This window comes from Sphaeramia orbicularis, chromosome 9, assembly GCF_902148855.1.
Source record: "Sphaeramia orbicularis chromosome 9, fSphaOr1.1, whole genome shotgun sequence".
NCBI lineage: Eukaryota > Metazoa > Chordata > Actinopteri > Kurtiformes > Apogonidae > Sphaeramia > Sphaeramia orbicularis.
Window position 1 is genome coordinate 39,617,787 of NC_043965.1, and position 23,957 is coordinate 39,641,743.

Genomic DNA, 23,957 nt, shown 5'->3' on the forward strand with positions numbered 1-23,957 from the left:
CAAACAGACAGACAGACAAACAAACAAACAAACAAACAAACCCTGGCAAAAACATAACCTCCTTGGCGGAGGTAAATATGTCCAAACTTCGAGCCGATTACCTAAAATGTTCAGTTGTTGGTTGAACGGGACAGAGCAGCACAACCAACAACCTGGAGGGGGTGGAGCCTGAAGTGGCTCATGTGCATTTAAAGGGCCAGCGCTCAAAATTACCTTTCTGGTGTCATTACTCAGAAATAGGGTTGAAGATGGACCTGTGGAGTTGAATTAATGAAGAATTCAGACCCGAGCAGAGCATTTACAGTTTATGTAGACCACAAAGAAATGTTTGAAAATGCATAATTCCATTTAAAAAAAAAAAAAGAAAGCAAAATATCACTCCTTTAAAAAAATAGTAGCTGCCTTCAAAAAATTAAGAAATTAATTAATGAACTTTTTAAGTACATTTAACTTACATTTAACTAAGATTTTAAGTTAAATGTACTTAATCATTACTTAATTATTTTAAGGCAACCTTTTTGTCTTTTCTCTTTTTTTTTTTTTTTGAAGTAAACTCAACTTATCTGGGCTTACAGTGCACTTTTGTAAAGATTTTAGGGCAAATACTACTCACTCTATACTGTATTATTTTGGGCAACTGAGATAATTGAAATAAATACAAACTTAAGAGTATGATTTTTATGATTTTCAGGTGATGTTCTGCAGTAAATGTTTTTGGAAGCACAGAACCTACATACAAAATAACTGCTGTAATTGCTGTTTTATTGTCAATCATGTTAAAGTAAATATACACCGTTTAGCTTCTTTACGACAAATATATCAACTGTCGTTTTTTTGTGATTAAATTTTAGCTATTTTCTAAGTTGAAAAAACTGAAAAATTGTGATAAGAACAAAATCACTTATACTCCTTCATACCTGAACACGTCAAAACTTTGTAACTTAGTGAAAAACTTTACATAACATTTATACTTATTACATTTCCTTATTTTTTTTGGAACAAACCAAACTTAAGCAACCCCCTCCCCCACTATTTGATTTTGTTTTTTTTTAGAGCACAGGTGTCAAACATGCGGCCTGGGGCCCAAATCCGGCCCACCAAAGGGTCCAATCCGGCCCACAGGATGAAATTTATGAAATGCAAAAATTACACTGAAGATATTAACAATCAATGGTGTCAAAATCATTTTAATTCAGGTTCCACATACAGTCCAATTAGATTTCAAGTGGGTCAGACCAGTAAAATATTATCATAACAACCTATAAATAATGACAATCCTCTTTGTTTTTTTAGTGTAAAAAAAGTAAAATTACATGAAAATGTTTACATTACCAAACTATACTTTTACAAAAAACGTCAATAACCTGAAGAAATATGAACAAACGGAAATGTCTTAAGAAAAGTAAATGCAATTTTACCAATATTCTGCCTGTTACTAAATGTTTTGTGTGATTGTAATGCACATGTGTAAATGATAAACTGTTAAACCGAGGCAGAATATTGTTAAAATTGCACTTGTTTTTCTTCAGACAATTCAAGTTGTTCATGTCATTCAGATTTTTAAGGAAACTATGTAGATGTAAACCTGATAATATATAATTTTACTTTTTTCACTGTTATTATTTTACTGGTCTGGCCCACTTCAGATTAAACTTGGCTCAATGTGGCCCCTGAACTAAAATGAGTTTGACACCCCTGATTTAGGGTATTGTCGTAGTTTTATGTACTTATTTATTGTTTTTTGTATTCCTTTTAATTCTTTTATTGTTTTTATGATGTGTAGTACTTTGGAAACATTCTTCTTGTTTAAACGGGATATAGAAATAAAGTGGATTGGATTCTCTGGCTCCATCTTGTGGAAATTTACAAAAAAAAAGCAACATAATCACATCCGAGCAAAGTAAATACTATTTATTCAGACCAATAAAACCATACCATACCACAAATCATCAAAGCAGGACCCTCATAAATTCTGCCAACCATACATTCATCACAGGCCAGTGGACAAGAGTCTTCATCTGTTTTTGCATTAAACCCAGTGGAGGACGTCTTTTCAGTAACAGACCTGCTGCCGTTGGAGTCTGAATTAAATGAACTTGGTCTTAACAGCATGAATCCGACCTGCAGGCTGTGAACAGGTAATAAGATAAGCCCTACTGCGTTCCAGAGGAATGTAAAAAGAACATAATAGAGGTTTTGTTCTCACATAGTCTACATATTCCAGCGTGAAGGGGAAAAAAAAAAGTCCAGCTCAGTCTGTGCAGTGTATGTTCTTCTAATGAATTCACGTTGACATCGACTCTGAAATCACATCTTTTAATTGGTCTGTTTTAGATTGAAGAAGAAAAGCCGATGAATAACATTAAGTGTTAAATAAATAGCCTCTAAAGAACAGATACCTTCATTAACATACTAGTTAAAGGCTTTATCAAATATACATATAGAGATGAGAATATGCAGAGTATATACACTTCATAATGGGATTAATGGGACCTGTCAGAAGCCTAACTGGTGCTAAAACAGCAGAGGCAGGAGGGAGAGGATTGTTTGGTTATAATGTGAGTCTGTGAGCTTCTGTTGGTTGACACAGGCCCAGCAGAGGGAGTCACGGAGCGGGTGGACATGTCTCTCTCAGCTGGTCGGCTGGAGGAACCTGATCTTTCAACACATGCCGAAGCAGCTAACCTTTAACAGATGCTGCCGGTGGTCTGTTGAATAAAAACTACTGGTGTTTTCTGTCAGTGATCTATGCCGCTTGACCTTAGTTAAGAAAATAGACTTAAGAGCTGTGGTATTTGTAGAGTTTAAGCAGTGAGGAAGGTTCAGCGTATGGTATTTGGTGACATCTAGGGGTGAAGATGCAAACTGAACGCTTCTTTTCCCACTTTGAAAAATGTGCAAGATATAAAACGTACTCAGAGGCAGTGATTTGTCCATTTTCTGTTTTTTTTTTTTTTTTAAGTTATGGGGGTTATTTTTTCACACTTTTAACAGTCTGTGACAGTAACAGACAAGTCCAATCTAAGCTACTGTGCAAATATGATGCCTCAACAAATCAGACTCTCTGTAGATATAAACCGCTCGTTCTACGGCGACATAAACACATTTCTTATTTTCAGCTGATTACACCGCAATGAAAACATAATCATGAATATATTGCCTTCTATTGTTTCCATCACCATGGCTTATTCAGATGTCTCGTTGCAACTCGTTCAACTAATTTATATGATAATTTAAATGTCACCACCATAGTTAAGCTGCAAATGAGGCCTTTACCTCAATGTTTATCAGTCGCCTTTTATCAATTAAAAGTTTTATTTTACTAAATAAAAGTTGACTCAACACTCCCATTTCTGTGAATTCGTTCTCCTAAATCTCTCCCACTGAACCTTAATGTGATCGTTCTAAATAAATCTGATGTGCATGTTAGTGTGGTCATCACTGGTCTCCCACTTCAGCGATCGGAAAGTCATCACAGTTCCAAACATTTTGAATTTATGTAATTTTTTTTGCCCTAAAGCAGATATTTGAGCATAATTATTCCACTATCCAACAATACTAAATAAAGAAGCTAATTATAGCATCTTTGAAAGAACTAAAGCAGTGCTACATGTACACATTTAAGCGGTATAAAAAAGAATTACAGTGTAATGCCAACTATTTTTAGGAACTGAAAGCATATTAAAAGTCCACAGACAGTAACAGACACTATTCTTATTTAAATATTTTAGAACCTAAATCATTACAGTTTTGCTTTTGTGATTGTAAGGCCCTGGTGATTTCTTTAAGGCACTGCATTTTTCTTTTTATTCACTCTACAAACTGTAAAAGGTGCATTTTAGTGATAACGTTACAGACAACCAGAATGTGCAAACAGGACCCACTATGTTCCTCTTTGATGAAATAACTGTTAGTGGTTCAACAGTTCAACAAAAAGGAGCCGACTACGGTGCTTAGAAACTGCCTTTTGAGAACGGGGACAATGTTTTCACTGCTGCCGGGCAAAGACCTCAAACCTTGAAACATGTTGGAAATGCTAAGCTGTTGGCAGGACCTGTGTGCTTTGACGGGGTTTCCTGATGCATGTATAATCAACTTTCATTAAACCACAGCAGAAATAAAGTAGAAGCTAGCGCCGAAGCAGTAAAGGTTTCACCAGACAGCAGGGGTTTGCATGTGTCATTTTCTAGACTGCACTGTACAGGATGTGGAGGTTCATATGGGTTTATGGCTTGCCGGTGGGGTTGACTATAGGAGGCACGGGGGCGCTGGTGGGGATGACGCCGGTGGCCAACAGTATGATGATGAGGACGATGATGAGGACGATGACCACGATGACCACGATCAGCTTGACATTCTTCCACCAGTAGGAGCGAGCCACTTTCTGAGATGTCTGCTTGAAGTGTTGAGCCTGAACCAATGACATGAGGAAGTCCATGAGAATAAAATACTGATGTTATGTGAACTTTATATTTAAGGAGTGTTTGGACACAGATGCAACACATTCAGAAAATGAATGTAATATGTGTTTTTCTGCAGGTTCTAATATATTTATCTATATTTGGAGATAATGCAAAGGAAGTTCTTACTGGAATGAGAAGTATTGTTAAACATTATGAAAGAAGATACAGACGGTACTGAATATTAGCAAACGCAGAGAAATTAACTAATACAGTGCTGGAAGAAACAGAAGAGGGAAGCTGTGGAACATCTACTACCAAAAAACCATCAGTAGAATGGTCATTTTTGTTGGTCATGTAAACAGTTTATTAGGAACTGTCTTTTTCAGAATAAGGGTAATAACTAGAATATTTTATGCATGTAAACATAGTCAATGAGGATGAGTCGTGTATTTTAATCCCATTTAGTGAACAGTGTTGTTCTACAGCACAGACAAGTAAGCTACTTATGCCGTGTTTCCACTACATGGTACTAGCTCGACTCGACTCGACTTGGCCTTTTTGCGTTTCCATTACGAAAAGGACCTGGAATCTGGTACCCGGTACTAGTTTTTTGGTATCACCTCCGCTGAGGTTCCAGGAGTGGGGACCAGATACTAAAATGTGACGTGTACACACTGCAGACCACTAATTGGTCAGAGAGTTGTCTCTGTGACCCACAGTTTTACAAAAAAACAGATGCAGAAGTTTTCAGTAAAAATAGCGGTAGGTTAATCCACATGATGACAGCCCGCAAAACTACATCATGGTTTGTCGAGGAGGTTCAGATGTGACAATTCAGCATTAACTTCACGAGACAACACGCAATGGGCGAGTTTATCAGCAATTCTCTGAGCAGACAACACAGAAGTAACGCACCGCATCGCTATGACGTCCAGGTACTGTAAAGTTGGTAGTATCCTGTAATGGAAACAGTCTCCAGGAATAGGACCTGGTACCTGAGTCGAGCTGAGTCGAGCCGGTTCCATGGAATGGAAATACGGCATTAGTTACAGATGCACAAGTTAAGATTAACTCACTTCATCAGGGATCTTCAGTTTCTGGTTTTTGCTTATACACACATGACCTAACATTAGCATTAGCACTTAGCACATGGGGACCAAAACCAGGACTGAATCCCGATTCACCCCTTGGCCCTCCCTTATCCCTATCCCTCTGTTTTGGGTGTACAAGTGATTCTCGAACCGATTCTCAATTAGATATATAGATAAACACATAGCCCTCGAAACAGAGATTTTTCAAGACCACACTACGAACAGAGGGGTAGGACAAATTTCCCATAATTCTGTTCGAATCATTAGCAAGATGGACGTAAACAGAGCCAAAAAAGTGCAGCAGCGTGATGAAAGAAACACACAAATGTACGCATTTTCTTCGTAAAACACTTAATCATTTGATCGACCAGTGAACGCCGTTTCAATACGTTATAGATCGCGTTTCTGGGGTTTATAGTCGATAGCTGCAAAAAGATGATGTAGAGGAAGTTACATGTATTCTATATATATTCGCATGCATTCTATTTGTCACATAGGCTTTTACATGTATTCCCTTTGTCTTCGCACAGACCACATAAGAGTGGATGACTTTCTTTGTAGTTTATGACACCTGTAAATTCTTAACCTTTTATTACCTTACTTATCTGTTGTGTTTAGGCCACAGACCAGTGTGACATTTGGGGGGGGGGTAAAATTGAGATCTCACAGACTCTCAGAGAGGCCTTATCTCTGAGTTCTGGGTCTCTCTGGCTCTGATATAAGACACAGAAACTCAGATGATTTTTGGGACTCTCAGACAGCCTCAGCCTCTTTCTGATCTGTACCCCTTTACTGGAGCTCCAATAAAGTTTCTTCCTTGAAGACACTGATCGCTTGAACTGACCCTTTTTTATTTTAGACGAATTAGTAGAGTATTATTTTTTCCATAACAATGACCAAAGCCAACGCAACAGAGATGGATACACCTACTGACGGCATGGCGAATTATTTCAGAAACAAAGTTGTATCTGTTTATAGCGCCATCGATGGCTGCTGATGACGGAACAGGTCACGAAGGGTTGTCCCATTTCATAGGAGAATGTTTCAACCCCTACCCCTTGCAGCTCCATTTCAAGGGGTAGTGCCAAGTGCAAGGGCCAAGGAGGAGGGGTAAGGGGGAAGGCTAAGAGGTGAATAGGGGTTGGGCCCAGATCTACGTCACTTGGTCAAGGGTGTAATAAATCGACGATGCCGTTTGACTATTATTTAATATGAAAACCATAGTGAAATAATTGGATGTATTTCTTTCGTTGATAAAATAATATCCAGCAGTTATTGTTATGATGCACAGTTTTATGTACTGCATGTGATATAATGCGTTTTTGACCGGTCAAACTCAACAGGCTGCATTTCATTCATTCTTGACCTTGTGGTTTCTTGTCTCTGACTTGGCAGTGGCATGGCTGAAGTCATTTTTAGAACTACATCCTGCTTCAAGTAAAAAAACAGCAGTGATAAAGGCTGGGATGGAAACATGTAGACACTGAGAAGCACTTCCTGAAACGTGAAACTAGAATTACAGGTTTAAAGAGGGTGGTCAGTCTGCTCTATGAAGACAAACGGCAGGTACACAGAACACAGATGCAATCAGTTACATAAATAACAGCTGTACTTGTTTTATTTCAGTGGGTTTCAGGCCGGTAGCTTTTTGTCTGATGATAGATCCACAGGCTGTGACTCACTGTTATTATCATCAGAGCCACTTCTTGCTCGAAGAACTCAAAATACCCACACAACTTGAACTCTACGGCACTGGAGCCTCAGACTGCAGGGGCATTTGTGCGTTACATACTGGATGTTATCTCCTGACTGGTTATACTGGTTTATGTGATGATGATTACCCAGCCAGTCAACCTTTTATACCTTGTTGCACGTCAAAAGACTCACTGATGGATGTGGGAGAGAAAATAACACCATGTCATGTGGTGCGACTGACCCCTGCTTGCAGGTCCTCAGACTTGCCCATGAGGTCATCCAGTCTCTCTCCGCGGGCCAGGATTCGGTCCACGTTCTCCGTCATGATATTTTTCACTCCATCCACCTGATCCCTCAAGGCCTGGACCTTGTCCCGGGGCTCGGGCACCACGGCCTCGCCTCCTCGCTCCTGAGATTAAAATCAGAGGACGTCATTTTAACCAACCATCGTACTGGCGATAACATTTACAGGTGATAAATGAGAAAAGGTTCATCCTGGAAAGGAAAAAACATGAGCTGGAATCTTAATGTGGTTCTGGAGATATCATTAAGGAAATAATGTTGCTTACTGAATAATAAAATCAAATGAAGAAGAAATGAAGAAGAAAAGAAGATAATCTGAGCCGTCATTTTACAGAGATGTCAGTTAAATATGACGTGGCACAGCTGTATTATCCATCCACTGATGTGTTGAGGTCCATAGTTGTATCAGATGAGTGAGTAGAACATTGTTGAGACAGAGAGAGAGAGAGAGAGCGAGTGAAAGAGAGAGAGCTGTATGGGACAGAGGTATGTACAGACCAGACTACTAACTGCGTACTAAATGGCCAGCTCAGGAAAATGTGAAAAGACATTTCTATTGACCACTCGTGGAGAAAAAAATGATCACAAATTTTGTTTTATCTTTGCGCCCTTCTCTAATTTTATGTGTCTAGGATGCAGGGGTTGATGATGCACTGATATATATTGTAATATATATGTGAGTAAATGCTGCTATGAAATCGTCAGAGTTTATTTTGATATGTGTAAGATTTTTTAAGTTATTTTTTGAAGCTAGCATTGGGACTTTAGAGGAAGATGTGGCAAGGGGGCAGGAGTAGCCTATATAAGTTGCACTTCAGCCCGCTCCTTTTTGAATATGTTTTTTACCTCCGCCAGGGGGTATTGTGATCGCTTAGCTTTGCGTGTTTCTTTGTTTCTTTGTTAGCAAGATAACTCAAAAAGTTATGGACAGATTTTCATGAAATTTTCAAGAAATGTTGATACTGGCACAAGGAAGAAATGATTAAATTTTGGTGGTGATCCGTGGGGGTGGGGCGCTGATCTGTCTTGGCAGAGGTCTGCGCTCTTCAGACTTCAGAATTGCTTTATTGTCATTTAATAAATGCACCATCAGTACTTTGTTAAACGAACTATTGGTAATATGCTCACCACAGTTTCAGTTATAAATAAAATAAATAAATTTTAAAAAACACACCTCGTGAACTATAAAGTAGCCTAAAATACTGTAATCATTTTAAATGTATATATATATATATATATATATATATATATATAAAAATTAAAAGACTAAAAACTAAAGTGCATAGTGCAATAAAGTGCTTCAAATTATTGTACTAACGGGGCAGCAGCAGATTTGGAACAAGTGCTCTGAGTGCTTTTCTTGTTTAAAATGTTGTTCTTTGTTGTTTTTGGTTTGAAATGTTGATATTCAAATAAAAAAAACAAACTCCTGCTCTACCAAACTGACCCACCTCTATAAAAAGGCATAAAATCTTGGTTTAAAATGATTTCAACAAAACTGGGACCACAAAACCAAGATGGGGCTGTTGGTCTGGAGGCAGGACAAACCACCAGACAAGTCACCAGGACTCTGAATGTCCATCATAACAGTGTCCGACAGCAGCAGTGCTATGTAGCCAATGGAACCACAAGAGACCGTCCTCGCTCCGGTTGACCACACATCACCACCCACAACCAAGACCGGCATATACACTTGCAGCGTCTCCAGGACAGGTTCTGGACGGCAACGGTCACAGCAGCGGAAACCATTGTCACCTACATTGACTCGCATGTGCATCCCAAAATTATTAGAAACCATCTGCACCAGGAGGGACTCAGGGCCCGAAGACCCCACACTGGTTTGGTCATTTGTGATATTGGTGGTGCTTATGTTGAATGGATGGCTTCTGTAATGCTCTACTTGTTTTTGTTAATAATAACATTCCCAATAAAAAATCAATAAGGGAAAACATGTTTCTTGTCATTTTATTACATCTTAAATTGGTTCTGGAAAATTTGCATAAATTCTGGTTTTGTGTTTTCAAATCCCTTCAGTGTACGTATGTGGAAACCCTCTCCTTCAGATGCTTTCGAGGAACTGAGATGTCCTTCAACTTGGCCGACAGATCGATTTACAGCTTGAAACAGGAGGACGGAGGAGAAACAGGGGAGAACAAAACACAGAAATGAGAGAGGCCTTACATTTACAAAACTAAACAAAATAAACTCAAACTAGAGAAAATGTTTTATTAATGTAGTCTTTGTCAGCTGATTTCATACATCCACTTAGCATATTGGGTGGATTTTCCAGTGTTTTTTAGCAGGGCTGGTTTGAGTCCAAAAGCACTGTGGTGGTGAAGGTGGTGAATTACTTTGAACATGAGCATGTGTTTAATGACAGCGTGCATCTTATAGTGGAATGCTGACATTTTAAGATGCTGGTCCATTTATTTATTTATTTAGTCTTTGGGTGCCTTAATTTACTTCCAGTTTATCACCTTGTACAGTTATTTATCACTCATGTAAAGTTACATTTATATAACTTTTATATCGTAGATATTCAGGGATTTTTTTTGTCTCAAATGTAGAAACTCACATAAGACCTTTAATTTAGTTTGAGAAAGTAAGACAAAACACACAAACACACGACACATCCTTAATAGTTGTCTTTTATGAAGGATTGTTCATCTGTCCTTCGTCATTATTATGTTATGTTAATGGTAGGATGTTTGGAGTTTTTGATTTTTTTCCCTCCTGAATAATACCAAAGATTATAAAAAAAAAAAGATTGAAAACCTTACAACTAAACTTGAAGAAGAAACAAAAACTACTGCAACAGCAGCTTCAGGGTTCTTATAAAATGTATGTGTCAATAATAAGTGAGCAAATAACAAAAAAAAAGTCAAGGACCACCTACTTTAACAGACTGGTTTAGTTTTTGTTTTGGAAACTCTGAGACTTGAACACATATCTTTAATAAATGTTGGAAAGGACGGATTGACTTTATTAATCCATACAGCAACTTTAAGTAAATTAAGTTGATTGTTTTGCCCATTTTTACTAAGGATGTTTACCCTTTGTATTTTCCTTAAGAGTTTTGGTTTTATATTTTAGTTTTTTTGTTTTATGATTACTATTTTTTTTTCCATTTTCTTTTCCTTAGTTGTGTTTTTGTTTGTTAATGTAATATTTGTTGTGTTGGCGTTTTAGAAACACTAATGCACAGTGAGAGATTATGCCTGATGTTGAATCACATTTGTTAAATTACATGAAAATTAAAACTCCTGAAAAAAGTAAAAGCATTATCGCTTTAGTTCTGGAAGGAGAGAAACATTTTCAAAGCTTTAAGTCTGATTTTTCTCAGAGACTCAGTGATATATTGGCTCCTGTCATCTTGCTGAATTGGTTTTAGACACTTGCATGATGGCAGAGCATCATTATTGACATTTAAAGTCCCTTTATCAGCTTCTGAAGGACATGTTTACCTTAAGCCACACTGAATAGATTTCTTTTTCAAACCTTTCACTTCAACAGATCATCACTCTTCCATTAAACTGTCATTAAACTTTCATTAGAATTTCAATAGCTTGTAGTTTTCATTTTATGTCCTTAACCTCCAACATCAATAGGTTTCATTTCTCTTATTAATATCTCGAAAGAAAGGATGGATTTCATATTGTAGCGGTCTAAGGTCAAACAGAGCTCTAACAAATTGCTTTTACTGAGAAATAAAGATGGGATCTAGATACCTGCATATATGGAACTTTATTTTCAAGACTTGGCCTCTGCAAACTGGTCTGTTCCCATGGTGAGGAAAACTAAGCCTTTGACCAAAGCATCAGAAAGTGACCAGGTGAGATGAGAACCATTAAGAAACAACTTTTAGTCAAAGAAAGTGACACAAGTTAGAAGCACTGTTGTTGTTTTATAACCTGGACACAGCCCGAAATGAAAAAAAATGAAGTTTGATGGTGAAATGACAGTGTTTCTTCTACGAGTGAGTTCATATACGTCTTATGAAAGTATAAAGTTATTATGGGATGTTATTATCTTTGCTAAGTTGCTGTTTGTTGGTCCATGGTTCAGACTAAGCTGTGACAGTTCTAACCTTGTTTTGTCGATTCCAAACAGATCTTTAGTGCAGCTACTGACAACACAAACTGTACAGAAAACAGAGGTGATTTTTTTACTGTGGTTGTTTTCTGTCTAAAAACAGAGCTATGATGTAAACTATCAGTTGATGCAGCATGTGAATATTATAAATAATGAGTTATCATGAATAATGAGTTCTAGTTTGAAGAAAAAAAACTTGATGATACCATAATACAGGTGTGTGTAAACAATGAGCTTTATACTTTATTCAGTGAGTGATACAGTCTGTGGATACATAGTGTTGATTTGTTGGTGGTTTTAGTCGTTCTGAGAGTTTGGAATATCAATACAACATAGAGGAAGTACTTATGCCAAACACTGAGGTGGAGGAGACTAGAGGGAGGTGTAACAGGCTGAACAGGACTCATCATCAAAACCATCCAATCACATAAAACCAAAAACAATTCTGACTCGAGAGAAAATCTTTAACCCTTAAATGAGAGAAAAGCCTCAAGTCATCTGTTCATCAAAACTTTTAGGACCCACATACACACGTGTTCATTTGTCCACTTTCCTGTAGCTATGAAATGGACAATATTCACACAGGAAATGACTAAATACAGTTAAAAACGTAAATAAATGATGACCACAAGCACAAGACACTTCATCACAGCTATCATAATAACTTGAGCTTATTTTTTAAAGTTTCTCTTGATATGCTTTAAACAGCTCTGTCTGTGCATCTATGGACCAACTTCACATTGGAAAGAAATGAAAAAAAAAAGGGTGATTTTCATTGCCATAGTTACCTGAACCCCCCAAAAAAACACTTACACTGCTTTTATATTTTTATACTGCTTATATCTTTGACGTTTATTTGATTGTGTCTTTTAACTTTTATGCTTGCACTCTGAGAGACCCCTGCATAATAATTCCTAATTGCGCCACAAAAAATGAGCAATGAACAAGAGAAAATCACAGAAAATGAAGACTTGGTGCCAAAAAGAAATGTCAGTTGTCTAGAATTATTTTGGCTAGAAGAAGGATGATATTGAAACACCTGTTGCCACAATGAGAGGTAACACAACTAATTTGTCTGACCATTTACGTCAGCACCACACAGCTATTATATCCTCCTTAGTATCGCAATATATGTCACAGGGTTAAAAAAAAAATTTGTAATGTCAGTTTTTTCCAATATCGTGCAGCCCTACTATCTATCTATCTATCTATCTATCTATCTATCTATCTATCTATCTATCTATCTATCTATCTATCTATCTATCTGTGATGTAACGATATGAAAATTTCATATCACGGTTATTGTGACAAAAATTATCACGGTTATCATTATTATCGCAGTTTTGTTGAAATGTGCTCAAAATGTTCAAAAAGTCCTTATACACACACTGAAATAATCTAACCCCGTTGTATTTTTTAAAAAAAAACAAAACAAAACAAAAAACTAATAAAATAGGCACAATGTACTTTCTGTTGACAGAAACATATTCAAATATTAACATGCAAACATCAAACATACAAATGTGCACTAAAGATGGCACCTTATGGCCATTGTTTGACCATTTTCCATATCAAGTTGGAGTTGTTTTTGTTTCTTTTTCATAGACAGACAGACAGACAGACAGATAGACCGATCGATAGATCGATAGACAGACAGTCTCTCTCTCTCTCTCTGTGCCCTTGGACCGGGTCTCTCACTCTCTCTCTTTGTCTTTCACAGTGCGGTAATAAAACACAGTTATCATGATAATTAGAATTTAAATGGTAATACTAACTGTCGGGAATTTTATCGGGGTTTATCGTTATATCGGTAATCGTTACATCCCTACTATCTATCTATCTATCTGGGATGTAACGATATGAAAATTTCATATCACGGTTATTGTGACAAAAATTATCACGGTTATCATTATTATCACAGTTTTGTTGAAATGTGCTCAAAATGTTCAAAAAGTCCTTATACACACACTGAAATAATTTAACCACGTATTTTGAAAAAAAAAAAAAAAAACCTAATAAAATAGGTACAATGTACTTTCTGTTGGCAGAAACATATTCAAATATTAACATGCAAACATCAAACATACAAATGTGCACTAAAGATGGCACCTTATGGCCACTGTTTGACCATTTTCCATACCAAGTATGAGTTGTTCTTGTTTCTTTTTCATAGACAGACAGACAGACAGACAGACAGACAGACAGACAGACAGACAGACAGACAGACAGACAGACAGACAGACAGACAGACAGACAGACAGACAGACAGACAGACAGACAGACAGATAGATAGATAGATAGATAGATAGATAGATAGATAGATAGATAGATAGATAGATAGATAGATAGATAGATAGATAGATAGATAGATAGATAGATAGATAGACAGTCTCCCTCTCTCTCTGTGCCCTTGGACTGGGTCTCTCACTCTCTCTCTTTGTCTTTCACAGTGCGGTAATAAAACACGGTTATCATGATAATTAGAATTTAAACGGTAATACTAACTGTCGGGAATTTTACCAGGGTTTATCGTTATACCGGTAATTGTTACATCCCTATCTATCTATCTATCTATCTATCTATCTATCTATCTATCTATCTATCTATCTATCTATCTATCTATCTATCTATCTACCTATCTATCATTACTGAATTTTAGTCACTTATGTGTGTACATGCTCAAATTCACACAGAATAAAAACACTATAGAAACAGAATAATAAGTGTCAAATATTAATATATATGTGCTTATCCTTGTGTAAAGCAGGCCAATAATAACCTATTGTGTGCCCTTCAGTCACACCCTCCATATAACTAACCATTATCACAGTGTAACATATATAGAAAACATGCTTGCGGACTGATAATAAATACAGACAATATCTTAACAGCAAAGGGAGTCAACCTGCCTCTGGACTGGAGAAGAAATCTAATCATTTATACCCAGGCTGGTATTTTTAGACAATAATGTACACAGCAGCTGTTTGTGGCTCTGAGAGTCCGTTTGGTCCCTCAGGCTGCTGCTGCTGACAGAAGTCTGCTGCCTGTCAAAGGATGGTCTCAACGTCTCTGAAAAGGCCTGCCGCTGTGTTTCTGCATTCAGCAGAAAAATGAGCCACCATCTCGCACTGTCAAAAGGTGTGAATTCAAAGCACAGACGCTATAGGCAGAGTTGGGAGGAGCCACATACAGTGGCATCCATGTCCCCGGAGATCCAGCAGAGGGTAAACAAAGCGGTCTCTAAGAAACAGAGCAGGTTTGGCTGCGTCACATCACCGTCACCTCCCTCTGCGCCAGCGCCGAGATCCACCTAATGGGCGCAACTGATCGAGTATCAACTTTCACACAGAGGCAGACAAGAACACTCTCTCCTCTCAAGATACTTGTAAGCATCCTTCTTAAGTATTTGTCCAAGAAACAATCCAAAAATGTGTTCCACAGCCGAGCAGCAGGAGTGACTTCAGTATTCTGTTAGAAAGGTGATAATTGACTAAACAAAACCCTGACAGATACGACGCCCTGCACAGCAGATTAACACTGGATGTGTTCTCTAAAATGGAAATGAGCTCAATCACATGAACTGACTGTAAATGCAAAATGTGGTTATCATTTACCTTTGTAGGTAACATGGAACCACACTCATCCACGTCCTGATTTGGTCAAATGTTAGATTACCTGAAAATCTGAGTAACTATGTCATGTCAAGATGTGCATTTCACATTATGGAGTGGTTTTGTGGAATAGAATGGAACGAAATATCAAACTGTGTGGGAACATCACATAATTTAAAAAGGTGTATAAAAACCTTATTTTCCAAAGATATAGTATCAATGAACAGCACAACAGTAATAGTTACTGATGGTATGTAATCATTTGTTCTGTTTTTTTGTAATTTAATGACTGACTTATTCTTTATATGGACCGTATACATTAGCTCACTAGCCAAGTCATGTAAAATTGGGGTAGGACAATATCTATCTATCTATCTATCTATCTATCTATCTATCTATCTATCTATCTATCTATCTATCTATCTATCTATCTATCTATCTATCTATCTATCTATCTATCTATCTATCTATCTATCTATCTATCTATCTATCTATTAAAACCACTGCTGCTGGCGACAGGAAAAGCACTGTTACCTGGTTTAGAGGTTTGTTTGTTTTTTCTTTTACATAGTTCAGTCAGTGCAGCTAGAGGTCAAAGGTCAAAGGTTTGCCCAACAGGACTCTGAACGGAAGAAGGCCATGCTTTAAACCACACAGTTTTAACAGTTTAACAGAGGAAGCATCACTTTCAAGTCTGCAAACAATACTCTGTAGACATCATGAACACTCACTGGACCAGATATTTACTGGATAGGAACGTTTTGATATGATTAGGTAGAAAACTAAATGAACCAACAAACAGAACAGCAAAATTATACCTTTTGGCAACACAGTCCAGAGCTGTCCACACTGGAGAGCAATTTTCTTTTAAAAAATATGTAAAATATGCAGAGACAAAGATAGCATTATCAAACTGCTATTAACATGTAATTCTGTGAAAAATCTTTACTTTTTAGAAATTTTTTTGATAAAGAATAAATATATGTAGCACTTCTCTATTAAATAACATTTGACTTTTACAATTATCTTCTTTCTCCAGAATATTTAGTAAGAAATAAAAAGTACCGACATACTGCACTCACACGAAAATTGGAGGTACTAATACTCAACTTCTTACTTCTATTCTAAGAGGCAAATATTGTCGTTTTTATTCCTCCAGCTTTAGTTTTTCCATCCTCTTCCTGTCCAGTGAAGACCTAATGATTTTAGTCGTGAAGAGTTTCCCATGTTTTTCTGAGTTCATGAAGAGTTTAGAGAAATGCATAGTTTTCACAGGCCGTCAGTGCTACAGACATATGATGTTAATATAGAATATGGCGCATTTGTGTAGATTAAACTATTAAAAATTCATAAAGAAGGTCCAATAGAATGAGATGTAATATACACATTGCGGTGGGTCAGTGATTCCCAAACATTTTCTGTTCAAAATCCAAAAGAGAAGTTCAGTGTTTCCTCCGAACCCAAAGTTAAAATAACATCATGATTTACCATAAATCTATAAGTTTATCTGTCTCTGAGTCACTTTTCTATATAATTTTCATCTCATTACATCTTTTACATCACTTCTGCTTTGTTGCATCATTTTTGTCTTATTTTTACCATTTGTTCTTTTGAAATGTTTTTATCGTGTTATGTCCTTTACATTATTTTATCAGATATGTTATTATATCAAATTCATCTTGGTTAATTCTTTAACATTGTTTTTGTTGTTATGACTTTTTATTGTTTTTAATGATCTTTATTGTTTTTGTCCTATTTATCTTCAGTCTTATTACACCTTTTTATGTCATGTTAATCTTGTTATTTGTTTTACGCTGTTTTTGTCTATTAAATCTTTCACGTCCCATTCATCTTGTTACGTCATCTTTACGACACCTTTCCTCTACATTTTACATGGCTTTACTAGGGTCATTTATAAATTTATCCAGAGAACACTTCTCTTCTATTTTAGTTAGGAAAAAAAAAAAAAAAAAAAAAAAAAATCACACATCCTTTGACAATTAACCCAACTGTTGATCAAACTAAGGAACAATATGCACAGTAGTTCAAATCAGCTTAATGTTAAATGTTTACAGTGGTAAAATGCACTATACACATCAACAGAGGATGGACTTTTTCCAGCCCTAACACACAGATTCAAGTCCTTACATCTGATAGAAATATCCAGAAGCACCTGTTTACAACTGCACTGATGTACAATATACAAATTAGTACATCAGTAAAATAAACAAACACTGACAGGGTCCATTTTACTGCACTGTGACTATTTTATGAGGCTACATTTAGCTGATATAGTACTTGTAGTGGAGTGTTTTCATAGTGTAGTTTTATTTACGTAAAGGATGTGAAAAGCCTGATCTTCGACCACTGCCTCCAGCTATGAAAGCTGCAATTTCACAAAAATAAGGTTAATATTTACCGGTGGCACCTGGTTTCCCAACAGGAAAGGAGCATTTTATAAAATACGCACAGAAAACATAGCATTTTATGGGTAAATGACATGGAATAACACCTGAGGATTCATATTAACAGTAGACAGCTTTCATCTGACGACAACAGTTAAGATAAAAAGGTCAAAATGAAATGTATTTGATGATATTTTTTGGTCTGAGTGGTTTCCTCAGTGGATGTTTGTATTCAGGCTATTTTGTTTAGGCTTCTCTTCTTTCTTTCTTGATTAAATAAACTTAGTTTACTCAAGTGGCTTATTTCCAGCCTTTATGCATAGATTAAATTTACAGTAACTTATATAAATATCCAGAAATAGATGCTTACTACTGTATTGATGTGCAATATAGCTACACATTAATACACCAGTAAATGTTTTTTCCATTTTCATTTTACAGCACTGTGACTACTTTAAGAGGTTACATTTAGCTGCTAAAGTACTTGCAGTGGAGTATTTTCATAGTATATTTTTTTATTGAAGTACAGGATGTGAAGAGCCTTCATTTTCCAACACTGCCCCCAAGTATGAAAACAGTAATTTCACAAAAATAAGGTTATTATTGACCAGAGGCACCTGTTTTACCATGACATAAAGGAGCAGTTTTATAAAAAAATGTACATGGAAAACAACACTGAATGAAGATTAATATTAGCATTAGACAGCTTTTATTGGAAGCTGAAAGTAAAGATAAAGGTATTTTGTTGACATTTCTTAGTGACTGTGTGTATTTAGGCCAATCTATTCAGGCTTTTTGTCTTTCTTTTGACAAAAACTGTTAAATGTTTGACTAAAGTGACTTATTTCTACCTTTAACACACATCTTGAAGTCACTATAATTTATAAAAATATTCAAAAAAAAAAAAACCCTGTTTATGGGTGTGCAATATACACTTTATAAATCAGCACAATGAACTGTCAGGGCCCATTTTACTGTTACTGGATTAAGAGGCTACATTTAGGTGATAAAACCCACATTTAAATGTATTAATTATACTTGTATTGGAATATTTACACAGTTTAGTTTAATTTAAGTTAAAGATGTGAAAAGTCTACTTCTACCACTAGGGCCTCCAGCTATGAACACAGTCATTTCACACACATAAAAAAGGTTAATGTTGGCCATTTTATAACATACACATGGAAAACATAATACTTTAAGAGTACATGACTTGAACTAACACCTGAGTGTTAATAACAGCATTAGACAACTTTTGTTGGAAGGTAAATATGAGGTCGTTTGTTGACATTTCTTAGTGATTGTGTATTTTTAGGCCAATTTGTGCAGGTTTTTTGTCTTTCTTTTGACAAAAACTGTTAAATGTTTGACTAAAGTGACTTATTTCTACTTTTAACACACATCTTGAAGTAACAATAATTCATAAAAATATTCAAAAACATCTGTTTATGGATGTGCAATATACACTTTATACATCAGCACAATGAACTGTCAGGGTCCATTTTACTGTTACTGGATTAAGAGGCTACATTTAGGTGATAAAACCCACGTTTAGATGATTTAATTATAAATGTGTTGGAATATTTACACAGTTTAGTTTAACTGAAGTTAAAGATGTGAACTCTACTTCTACCACTGGGGCCTCCAGCTATGAACACAGTCATTTCACACACATAAAAAAGGTTAATGTTGGCCATTTTATAACATACACATGGAAAACATAACACTTTAAGAGTAAATGACTTGGATTAACATGAATAACAGCATTAGACATTTGTTGGGAGGTATATGAGGTCATTTCTTCATGATTATGTGTATTTAGGTCAATTTGTTCAAGCTTTTTGTCTTTCTTTTGACAAAACTTTTAAATGTTTGACTAAAGTGACTTATTTCTACCTTTAACACACATCTTGAAGTTATTATAATTTATAAAAATATTCAAAAACCCCTGTTTTTGGGTGTGCAATATACACTTTTAAATAGAAAACACTGTCAGTGTCAATTTTGCGACACTGTGACTGGTTTAATAGGCTACATTTAGGTAATAAAACCCACATTTAGATGATTTAATTATAAATGTGTTGGAATATTTACACAGTTCAGTTTAATTTCAGTTAAAGATGTGAAGTCTACTTCTACCACTAGGGCCTCCAGCTATGAACACAGTCATTTCACACACAAAAATAGGTTAATGTTGGCCAATGGAAAACATAACATTTCAAGAGAAAGTAACTGGAACTAACACCTGAGAATTTAGAACAGCATTAGACATTTTTTGTTGGAAGGTAAATATGAGGTATTTTGTTTAAATTTTTTAGTGATTGTGTGTTTTTAGGCCAATTTGTTTTTGTTTTTTTTGTTTTCTTTTTTGTCTTTCTTTTGATAAAAACTATTAAATGTTTGAGTAAAGTGACTGTTATCTACCTTTAACACAAATCTTAAAGTTATTATAATTTATAAAAATATTCAAAGACCCCTGTTTATGGGTGTGCAATATACACTTTTAAATAGAAAACACTGTCAGGGTCCATTTTGCTGCACTGTGACTGGTTTAATAGGCTACATTTAGGTGATAAAACCCACATTTAGATGATTTAATTATAAATGTGTTGGAACATTTACACAGTTTAGTTTAATTTAAGTTAAAGATGTGACGTCTACTTCTACCACTAGGGCCTCCAGCTATGAACACAGTCATTTCACACACAAAAATAGGTCAGTGTTGGCCATTTTATAACATACACATGGAAAACATAACACTTTAAGAGTAAATGACTTGAAGTAACACCTGAGTGTTAGACAACTTTTGTTGGAAGATGAATATGAGATCGTTGACATTTCTTAGTGATTGTGCATTTTTAGGCCAATTTGTGTGGGCTTTTTGTCTTTCTTTTGACAAAAACTTTCAATTGTTTGACTAAAGTGACTTATTTCTACCTTTAACACACACCCTGAAGTCATTGTAATTTATAAAAATATTCAAAAACCCCTGTTTATGGATGTGCAATAAACACTTTTAAATAGAAAACACTGTCAGTGTTCATTTTGCTGCACTGTGACTGGTTTAACAGGCTACATTTAGATGATAAAAACCACGTTTAGATGATTTAATTATAAATGTGTTTGAATATTTACACAGTTCAGTTTAATTTCAGTTAAAGATGTGAAGTCTACTTCCACCACTAGGGCCTCCAGTTATGAACACAGTCATTTCACACACAAAAATAGGTTAATGTTGGCCATTTTCATAACATACACATGGAAAATATAACATTTTAAGATTAATGACGAACTAACATTAATAACAGCATTAGACATTTGTTGGAAGGTATATGAGGTCGTTTGTTGACATTTCTTCGTGATTATGTGTATTTAGGTCAATTTGTTCAAGCTTTTTGACTTTCTTTTGACAAAACTTTTAAATATTTGACTAAAGTGACTTATTTCTACCTTTAACACACATCCTGAAGTCACTATAATTATAAAAATATTCTAAAACACCTGTTTATGGCGTGCAATACACACTTTTAAATAGAAAACACTGTCAGGGTCCATTTTGCTGCACTGTGACTAGTTTAAGAGGCTACATTTAGGTGATAAAACCCACATTTAGATGATTTAATTATAAATGTGTTGGAATATTTACACAGTTTAGTTTAATTTCAGTTAAAGATGTGAAGTCTACTTCTACCACTAGGGCCTCCAGTTATGAACACAGTCATTTCACACACAAAAATAGGTTAATGTTGGCCATTTTATAACATACACATGGAAAACAGAACACTTTAAGAGTAAATGACTTGAATGAACATTAATAACAGCATTAGACAGCTTTAGTTGAAGGTAAATATGAGGTTTTTTTTGCTGACATTTCTTAGTCTGAATGGTTTCCTCAGTGTGTGTTTGTATTCAGGCCATTTTGTTAAGACTTCTCTTCTGTCTTTATCGACAAAAACTGAACTTATTTGACTAAAGTGACTTATTTCCAGGCCTAAAACACATCTTTAAGTGTCTTTAGGTTTCATAAATATCCGGAAGCACCTGTTGCATGTCGTGTTTTGTCGTTAAACATGGTGTCGAGCCGCGGACAGACTTTCTAAACAACACAAACACAACTTGAGCCGTTTTTTTTTGTTGTTGTTGTTTTTTCTTTCACCTACCGGATCGGTGTCCATGTCGTTGGGTCGATGTCCGGTGGATGTTCCTCCTCAAACCGGACTCAGTTTTCTACAAACCCCTTTAAAGTCCTGTCGACCTCCTCAAACCTGGAAACCCTGATGCTCTGCTTCAGTGAATGCGGTTCCTCTGTTGGTGAACTTCCTGGTTGTTTTTTTCCTTCAAACTAAATTCCTTCGGTCTAGTGTCAAGTAGAAAAATACAAGCACAACTTCCGAAGATAGCCGAAAAATAAACCACTTATTTTTATTTTACTTGAAGAGTGGAATGGTTTAACAATAAGAAGAGAAAAAGAAGAAGAAGAAGAAGAAGAAGAAGAAGAAGAAGAAGAAGAAGAAGAAGAAGTAGTAGTAGTAGTAGTAGTAGAAGAAGAAGAAGAAAATGAGGATAAAGAAAATAAAGAGGAAGAAAATAAAGACGAAAATGAGGAAGAAAATGAAGAAAATGAAGAAGAAAATAAAGAAGAAAATGAGGAAGAAAATAAAGAAGAAAATGAAGAAGAAAATGAAGAAAATGAAGGAGAAAATAAGGAAGAAAATGAAGAAGAAAATAAAGAAAATGAAGGAGAAGAAAATGAAGAAGAAAATGAGGAAGAAAATACAGAAGAAGAAAATGAAGAAGAAAATGAAGAAGAAAATGAGGAAGAAAATAAAGAAGAAAATGAAAAAGAAAAGAAAGTAAATGAAGGAGAAGAAAATGAAGGAGAAAATGAAGAAGACAATAAAGAAGAAAATGAAGAAGAAAATACAGAAAAAGAAAATAAAGAAGAAAATGAAGGAGAAGGAAATTAAAAAGAAAATGGAGAAGATGAAAATAAAGAAGAAAATGAAGAAGAAGAAGAAAAAGAAGAAAATAAACAAAAAAATGAAGAAGAAGAAGAAGAAGAAGAAGAAGGAGAAAAACACAAAGAGGGCCTACTTGTAAAAACAAACAAACAAACAAGACAATAATGTTCATGTGGTCACTTGTGGTAATTTTTGAATTATCAATTATTAATTTATTTATTCTAAATAAAAGGAAAGGAAAAACAGAGATCAAAATTGTCCTGTAAGATAGAACAAGACAATAACCAAAGACGACACAAGAAACAGCAAATAATAATAATGATGATGATGATACTACTACTACTACTACTGCTACTACTACTACTACTACTACTAATAATAATAATAATAATAATGACAAAAATAGTAATAATCTATTTGATATCTGGACATTTTGCATTCTGAAAATCGTAAAAAATGTCTAAAATCAAGGTTACTTGTCACTTTGTGTCAGGTTTAGTAAAAAAAAAAAAAGGTTAAAATTTAAAATTGTATATTATATGCAGTTAACTTAAAATACAAATCAATATTTGATTTTTAGTAGGGCTCTAACTCTGTAAATGTTGTTTATGTCATATGTAATTTTCTTATGCCAGGTTCTTAAATGTTCATATTTTCTAGTTCCCTCTCGTCTGTGACAGTAAACAGATTTTTTTAATTTATTTTTTTTTATTTTCTGACATTTTATTGACCATCCAACTTATTCATTTTTTTTAAACTGAGAAATAATAAACAACTGACAATTAATCAAGAATGAAAGTAATTGTTAAAACAGGCATGGATTTACCTGTTGCACAGATGCTTTTATTTTGAAAACACTTCCGGTCCATTTCCTCACCTGATGTAAAATAAATGAACCTGACATCTGTGTACTCAGGATGGCGTCATACCAAGGTGTTCCCATCATACCTTGGGCCTGGCCACACTATGTGTTATGCATGATTTCATAACACTGTTCCTGTGGGTGAATTAAATACATGGTTTTAAGTTTCAGTTAAATGTCGATGAACTAGAACAAACAGGAGGAAATAATGAAAACAAAGGCACATTAAATCAAATATTAAGATCCTGAAGTTAAACCAAACAACAAAAGCCATTTTCTTTTTTCTTTTTATGAATTTTACCATTGCAATATTGTGATTTTGATAATATTCTGATTAAATGTCCAGTTTTTACTTCTCAGCCATCAGTCAGAGGATAAACCTAGAGCTGTGTCCTGTTACAGTATAGAGCAGGGGGTCCCAAAGTGGGGTACGTGTACCCCCAGGGGTACTTGAACATTTTTGGAAAAATACTTTAAATAAGTCATCATTTACCAAATACAAAATAAACAGTGAGAATTAATGCTTTAACCCTT

At 35.4% G+C, this 23,957-nt stretch overlaps 1 protein-coding gene across 1 annotated transcript; it reads right to left on the reverse strand.

Annotated features, from left to right (window-relative positions):
• Positions 1-1,896: 1,896 nt before the first annotated feature.
• Positions 1,897-21,918, reverse strand: LOC115425943 (vesicle-associated membrane protein 8-like). Its single transcript, XM_030143833.1, has 3 exons — positions 21,761-21,918; positions 7,431-7,598; positions 1,897-4,411 (listed from the first exon to the last, which is right to left on the reverse strand). Exons 1-3 carry the CDS (start codon positions 21,773-21,775, stop codon positions 4,226-4,228), a joined length of 369 nt encoding a protein of 122 aa, XP_029999693.1. The 5' UTR covers positions 21,776-21,918; the 3' UTR covers positions 1,897-4,225.
• Between the last annotated feature and the right edge of the window lie 2,039 nt (positions 21,919-23,957).

Excerpts from the sequence above, each read along its gene's own strand:
- LOC115425943 (XM_030143833.1), bottom strand. Across the intron at positions 4,412-7,430 it reads CTGAGGACCTGCAAGCAGGG|GCTCAACACTTCAAGCAGAC; the intron begins GTCAGTCGCACC and ends TCATTGGTTCAG.